This window comes from Tachysurus vachellii, chromosome 6, assembly GCF_030014155.1.
Source record: "Tachysurus vachellii isolate PV-2020 chromosome 6, HZAU_Pvac_v1, whole genome shotgun sequence".
Classification (NCBI taxonomy): Eukaryota; Metazoa; Chordata; class Actinopteri; order Siluriformes; family Bagridae; genus Tachysurus; species Tachysurus vachellii.
In genome coordinates this window covers 14,660,801-14,668,471 of record NC_083465.1, presented here as the reverse complement: position 1 = coordinate 14,668,471, position 7,671 = coordinate 14,660,801, and the positions used below count along the sequence as shown (strand labels likewise).

The 7,671-nt window shown below is 38.4% G+C and overlaps 1 protein-coding gene across 1 annotated transcript in view; it reads left to right on the top strand.

Annotated features, from left to right (window-relative positions):
- The first annotated feature begins 253 nt into the window (after positions 1 to 253).
- Positions 254 to 7,671, top strand: part of got1 (glutamic-oxaloacetic transaminase 1, soluble) — an 8,769-nt gene continuing 1,351 nt past the window's right edge. The window contains exons 1-8 of the mRNA XM_060872448.1: positions 254 to 509; positions 4,411 to 4,592; positions 4,790 to 4,913; positions 5,173 to 5,285; positions 6,348 to 6,452; positions 6,559 to 6,709; positions 6,862 to 7,027; positions 7,322 to 7,464. Coding sequence (XP_060728431.1) covers positions 398 to 509; positions 4,411 to 4,592; positions 4,790 to 4,913; positions 5,173 to 5,285; positions 6,348 to 6,452; positions 6,559 to 6,709; positions 6,862 to 7,027; positions 7,322 to 7,464 — 1,096 coding nt within the window. The 5' untranslated portion in view covers positions 254 to 397. The remainder of the gene's footprint in view (positions 510 to 4,410; positions 4,593 to 4,789; positions 4,914 to 5,172; positions 5,286 to 6,347; positions 6,453 to 6,558; positions 6,710 to 6,861; positions 7,028 to 7,321; positions 7,465 to 7,671) is intronic.

Sequence of the window (7,671 nt, the reverse complement as noted above, 5' to 3'; positions counted from 1 at the left end):
ATACTGCTGCGGGTGTGATCTGAAATACAATTTCCTGTTGATTCAGACAACACCCGCCCCCGTCCTATGACTATTTGTAAATGTTTGTGTCGATCTTCCTATAACGCTTGTCATTGGTCAGCGATTGTTATTTTGTCGCAATTGCCCTTTTACCTCGCGACCTTTTTCACATTGTAACATGATTGGCTACCTCCGGGGGATCTCTAAGTTGAGGCAGCATTTCTATTGGCTCGTTTCTCCCCGCCCTTTTCTCCATTGCTCAAGCCTGCTTGAAGGTGAAATTCCTGTCCGCCGGCAGAAACGACAGAACCTGTAACGTAGCGTTTCTCTGCAGTCAGTAGCTCTCGTTTGTTTTTCTGTAAAATATAAAAGTCACAGGACATTTCATAAGCCCAACATGGCGTCGATATTCAGCGAGGTTACTCAAGCCGCTCCCGTCGCCGTGTTCAAACTGACGACGGATTTCCGTGAAGATCCGAGTCCTAACAAGGTGAACCTCGGAGTTGGAGGTGAGATGCTACAAACATGATGCTCGGTCACCTTTAACGCACTGACGCAGAAGATCTAACCGAGTCTCTGTGTACACTATACAATGCTTTATGGTTTTATTAACGTCAGCATCATGCAGACAAGTTTGTAGCTAGCAAGCTAATGCATGCTGAGCTAAGTTACCAGGGTTGCTATAGTAACCCCGAACAGTTAAGCTCTTAACTGTCAGCTTTATATGTAGCGTTGAACTGGAATAGATCACATGTTTTATGTTTCTGCCCTTTCAGTGACAGTCTGCTGCAGTCTTTACTGCACACCAGGGACCTGATAAGAGATCATATAACAAGTGTGCTTAATATCACTCTTTAAACGCATCATGTACTTTTCAGATGTACTGTTCAGGTCAAAGCAGTTTTTCAGACAGCTTTCACAAAGTAATCTTTGTATTTGTGAGTATCTAGTGATTCGTAAAGATCCGAACCCAAGCCTCTGTACATAAGGCAGGGCATTTATTTTGAGCTTTGAGTAGGTGTGACTGGAGCACTTTGTCCTTGCTGTAATGATTAGGCTCCGCTCTCAGACATGCAGGACGATAGCCAGGTCAGTCAGGGGAAAAAACTGAGAAATGGTTTCAGTTTACTTCACATTTGCTAGGCTATTTTCTGTACCACTGCTGGCAGCAGTTAAGGGGAGACATGGTGATGTACAACACAGCTACTAAAATCATACATGTTTCAAGATAAAGTGCTGAAAGGCAGCCAGGTCCATGCAATGAAGTATTGTGAAGAATGTATTTTCCTCCTTCCTGATGTATATATTTTTACATATGTCACAATAAATGATTGAAATCATTAAACAAATTTTAATATTAAGCAAAGAGAACCAGAGTAAATACAAAATAGTTTTTAAATGATTTTCATTGCAAAATCATCCTAAATCCTGAATGAACCGTGATTAAAAACTGTGTTTGGGACCCTTAGTTAAATTTCACTTGCCACACCCAGGCCTTATTACTGCCAGACCTGTCGAATAAAGAAATCACTTAAATAGAACCTGTTGGACAATGTAAATAATGCTAAAAGATCTCAAAAAGCAACACATCGTGCTGTGATCCGATTAAATTCTAGAACATATGAGAAACAAAGTAATTGACACATCAGTCTGGAAAGGGTTACAGAGCCATTTCAGAGGCTTTGGGACTCCAGTGAACCATGGTGAGAGCTATTATCCACAAACAGAGAAAACCTGGAACAGTGGTGAACTTTCCTACCAGGAACATCTGCAGGCCTTACTTGTCTCAGTTAAGGTCATTGTTCATGATTCAATGATAAGAAAGAAGCTAGACAAAAAATATATCCTTGCTACTTGCTATAATTGATGGAACCATGAGGTTTTTTAAGGTTTTAAAGTGGACTAGTCAAAATCCAGACTTAAATCCTTTTGAGATTCTGGGGCATGACCTCGAAAACCCTTGATTGCTGTTGCTGCCGCCAAAGGGTGGAACAACCAGTTATTGGGTTTAGGAGCAATTGCTTTTTCACATAGGTCCAGGCAGGTTTGGACAGCTTGTTCCCATTAATAAATGAAATCATGATTTAAAGCCTGCATTTTGTATTTGCTTGAGTTATCTTTGTGTATTATAAAATTTTACTTGATGATCCGAATCATTGACATGTGACAAAAAACAAAACAAAACACAGCACTGTAGATCCTGGTATTTTCCATGTCAATAGAATTGGGGATACTGTGACATTTTAAACCGATATGCCTTGCTGTGCCACTGGATTGGTTTTTCATTGTATCTGGTGGCTTTTACAGCAAAGGGTTTGTCATAATGACTAAGACGGTTAAATATAGATACTGGAGAAATTAGACAAAGGGCGTTACACAAATTCCTGTTTTATATATTACTAAGAGCATCGCTAAGCCATTGTAAGTAAAACCTTTACAATCAAGCCTGTTTCTGGTGTGTTAGCAGTTTTCATGAGACTCTTCTTAATTCCCCAGGAAAGGTATGTCTGTATATTTTTAACACACATTTTGCATGGGTTGTAATAATGTAGGTCTTGACCGTTTTAGCACTGTTTGTAAAATATAATTTTCCAAAATAACAGGCCAAGCGTGTATTCACTTCTGTTTTGTACAGTAATTGCCTTTTCACCATTTGATCATGATTCATTGCTCCATACTTTATACAAAACACCCGCTTCAATAAAACATGGCCATTGGAAAATAAAGTATAGTTATTATTTACATTGTCTTTGTGATGGAGGTCTTGTTTAATTTGTTTGAAGCCTTGGACATGAATACCAAGTTACAGTGAATACAGTGAAGTGACCTAAAGAGACGAAGTGGTGATTGAGACGATAGGTAAAAGGCCATAGATAAGTCCTGCTTACCTCTTAGATAAAAAGAGTCCACAGTTCCTTGCCATTTCTAGTTAAAGGCACTGGATCTTATTTCACTGCATTTTGTGTTTTTCCAGAGTGTCTAACCTCAAGTGATTCTCTGACTAACTTGAGTCTCTGAATTATTCTTTAAAAAATGTGGTTTTGTGGCTTTTTTCTTTATCTCCTACTCCTACTAAACTGTTTCCATGAAAGCCAAAGATAAGTCATAAAAAGAGATCCTAAGTATTCATTAATATTTATTAGCTGAATCATTGAAGTTGTGAACTACAGCTTGTCTTATTCTTAAACTGCTGGTTATGAGTAAGTAGAGGTGTTATAGCTGCAGAGACTATGTTTATCAGTATTTTCAGGAAATTTGCTGTTTTGTAACTCCTCATGATGCAAATGCTGATTCATATCTCATGCTGATGACATAAAACCCCAAGATAAGTAAACTATTTGCATTTGTGTTGACGTGTGTTCTCAATGCTGAGGTCAATGATAAATAGTTGAATAAAACCTTTACCCTCTGGACAGGTGTTACCAAATTATTTATTGCCTTGTAGCGAGTCACAGGTTGCTCACAAGCAATTACTCACTGAAATTCTGTGGGCGCTCTTCACATCGTAGGCCACCTCAATATCTTGTATGTCATACAGTGACCTCATCTTTATTACAGCAGAATGCAGTTTGGGTTGGAGTTTGTGTCTCCAGTATGTTGATGGTAGCTTTGGACTCATCTTAGTAGGCTATTTCTCATGATGTTCTTATGAAATGTACAGAAACAGGAAGAGATTTGTCACATTTACTATTTTCCCCAATGTTGCTGCAACGTGTTATAATCTGAAAACCATCAGAATTCGTAAAGTATTCATTTCACTTTTTGTTGTATTGCAACATCACATGGTTTCTGTTCATTTTTATGTAACTCCATACAAAAAAATTGATTGATAAGTATTCACCCTCATGTTTGTTACATTAATTTATACAATCAATTATGACCTAATTCTCAAACATTCATACTATATAAGGTAACCGGGTGATACCTGTGTTCATTTTAATTCTACCTTGTCCAGTTGTACACATGCACAATAAATAAACAATTCACTGAATTTGAGCTGTTTGGGCATGGCCAGGAAGCTCAGAGCTTCTGAAAAAAGATTTTGTGGTCTGATGACTCTATAGATAAGCTTTTTGATTTAAATGAACATATGTTTGGTGCAATCCAAATACAACCCAGGGAACACCATTCCTGTGGTAGCATCATGCTCTGGGGTTTCTTTTCAACACGAGGAACTGAAAAGGTTTTTGAAAAGGTTTTTTTGCTTTTACAGGCCACAAAAATGGTGCAAAAAATGAGGAGAACCTGATCCAGTTAGTCAGATGGGAGCCAAGCCAAAGCCTCTACTTAAATACAATTGAAAATCTATCTGATCTGAAAATTGCAGTCCAGCAAAATTTATTTTGCCAGAGTTAAAGAAAATCTGCATTGAAGGATGGAAAAAAAAAAAACATGTAAATTTATATACAGCATACAGGACAGACGAGTGCCAGCCATGGGTCCTGCCTGTTGTGAGGAAGGTGGAGAAGCTGATTGCTGAGGATCACAGTCTAAACCATGAGTACCTGCCCATCTTGGGCCTACCTGAATTTCGTTCCAGTGCGTCAAAGATTGCTTTGGGTGAGGACAGTCCTGCCATTCTGGAGAAGAGGGTGAGCACAGCTTTTATTTACAGCATTTGGCAGTGTTGCTAATATTCTATTGAGACTTGTTAGGCTATTCATCATGCAAAATCTATTCAAATTTCCACTAGTGAGAAATTCTTCTGGTCTCATTTTGATCTTTAAGGCTATTTTAGTCAGAGTTGTCACTGGGAATGATTGTTTATTCTTTCATTTATATCTTGCAGGTAGGAGCTGTTCAGTGTCTAGGAGGAACTGGTGCCTTGAAGATTGGTGCAGAGTTTCTGCGCAGACTGTACAATGGAAACAATAACACAAAAACACCTGTTTATGTCTCTTCACCCACATGGGGTAGGACAGACATTTTGGGGTTTGGGAATGCTACAGGTTTCATAGTTAATGCCACTAATCTGAAAGTAAAGATAAATGAGCAGGATTTTTCAGCAGTAAATGTTCCAGGACAATAGATTAGTACACACTTCTAGAGGGGCTGTGAAATGAATTAAATTTCTGAGTATTAAGTCCGGACATGATGCTCCTAGCCTTTTTAAGATGAGGCTGTATCTTCAATTGACAGCACGCCTTTTGTGTGTGTTTTCTCTCTCTATAGAGAACCACAATGCTGTTTTTGCTAATGCTGGGTTTGAGGATATTCGCTCATACAAATATTGGGATGCAGAGAAGCGTGGACTTAACCTGTCTGGTTTCCTGGGTGATTTAGAGGTGAGGGTTTCTACAACAAAAATAGACTTCTGACTTCTACAGCGACATATTTACTTACAGCGTATTTAGCTCGTCATGTAATAATAATGGTTAAGTGTAAACATTTTTCAGAAATTCATAACTTTATGAATTTCTGTTTTTTAACTTCTCCGAATTGATGTAAAATTGGCTAGATGGGTGGGTGGATGGTTGGATGGATGGGAGGATGGATGGGAGGATGGATGGATGGATGGATGGATGGATAGATGACCAGATGCTCTGCCTGATGCAGCCCTTCTCCAATTCAACCAAAGTGTTTCCACAGAAAAGCAAGGCAAACGTTTGATGCGACTGCTACATAAAAAATGCTTAGCAGGTGCTTATTTTTATGTAGCAGTCACATCAAACTTTTGCCTTGCTTTTCTTTTGCTTGGGACACAGACAAAACAAAAAAACAAACAAAAAATCTAGCTAGCTGACATTACCTTTGCATTCAGTCAACAATCATGCCATCCGGACTGCCTGTAAATACCTGATATTGAATCACCAGCTAGGGGAATAGCAAGAGAAATATCTGGTATGATTCCCATCAGAACTAACTAACTGCTGATTCATATAAATTAGCAGTATCCCAAGACCACCTTAGGCTAAACTGTTCAAAAAAGTCTAGATGTAAGTGAGAAAACTGTATGCAAAAAATATGGAATGCAAAAACGACTAATTCAAATTTTATTGGTCACATACACAACCATACACAGTACAACATGCATTTCTATGCAGACAAACAGGTTCAGTGAGAGCTCAGGGAAAAAGGAGGATGTTCAGAGATATTCTGGTTAAATGGGTACTGTCACATTATTTATAGTTAATTTAATACATAGAATAAGATTTTTTACTCAACTGGACTCATCTGGTTGCTTATAAATCTTTGGTTTGCAGTTAAACTAGTTGTTAAACTCCAAATACCTTAAAGTGTGTGTGCTATTAATTTTTGCCCTTTGTCTTGAAGGGTGCCAAGTAAATCTGGTGTTTATCATAATTATGATTTACCAGACTATTTAATAAGACTCTTATGTCTTTCAGAGTGCACCTGAATTCTCTATTTTTGTGCTGCACGCCTGTGCCCATAACCCCACGGGCACAGATCCCAGCCAAGATGAGTGGAAGAAGATTGCTGAAGTCATGAAGGTAAGAGATGCAGTTTAACTCACTTCAGTCACACCACAACATGTACCATATCATAAAAATCTCACCTCTGTTTAAATGTTTACAATGTTATATTTGCAATTTGCAGAGGAGGAATCTCTTTGCCTTCTTTGACTCAGCATATCAAGGCTTTGCCTCTGGAAATTTAGAGAAGGACGCTTGGGCAATCCGTTATTTTGTGTCTCAGGGTTTTGAACTATTCTGTGCTCAATCTTTTTCAAAGAACTTTGGCCTGTACAGTAAGTTAGTCTTTACTGCTTTTGGACACACAACTTAAAAAGCTTGAAAGCAGACAGGATCATGATCTTAACCTCAATAATCATGACAATACCAGTAGAAGGTTATCTTAAATAGATGAAAATTGATGCGAATGCTAAACTCTTTTCCACAGACGAGAGGGTGGGCAACTTGACAGTCGTCGCTAAGGATGCGGACAACCTGAGCCGTGTTCTCTCTCAAATGGAGAAGATTGTTCGTGTCACCTGGTCCAATCCTCCATCACAGGGAGCTCGTGTGGTTGCGATAACGCTCAACACCCCAGACCTATTTGCTGAGTGGTAAGTATATGCTTCACCATGTTCCTATAAAGTTACATTAAGATATTAATTCATAGTCTTCAGCTGTGTTGAAATGATTATATTTAATATTACTATTTATTTTCACATATATACATACATGCCTGCTGTTATTAAGTCTTATAAAAAAATATGATATAGTATTCTATAAAAGAAATGCATCTGTCTGTCTTTACTGTCTTTGTTTAATCATATGTGTATGACAGCTTTAGTGCAGATGTGTTCAAACAAGAAAGAAAAAACGTAATAAAACTATTTTTGATTTTGCCTTTAAAGGAAGGACAATGTTAAGACGATGGCTGACAGGGTTTTGTTTATGCGTGCTGAGTTGAAAGCCAAACTGCAGGATCTCGGCACCCCAGGCACCTGGGAGCACATCACTGAGCAAATCGGCATGTTCAGTTTCACAGGCCTCAACCGTAAGCATCATCCAAACCACAGCACACAGTCTATAAAACATAGCATATAAATTTTGTATGCATTCTAACTATACACAATCAACTTGGTTAACTGGATAGCCTTATGGTGTGAGCGTGTATGTGTAAATAGCTCCTTGGGACTAATTCTAAAAATAAATCACGGGCGGGATTAAGGATTGAAACTTAGATTATGAATTAGAACCCAGA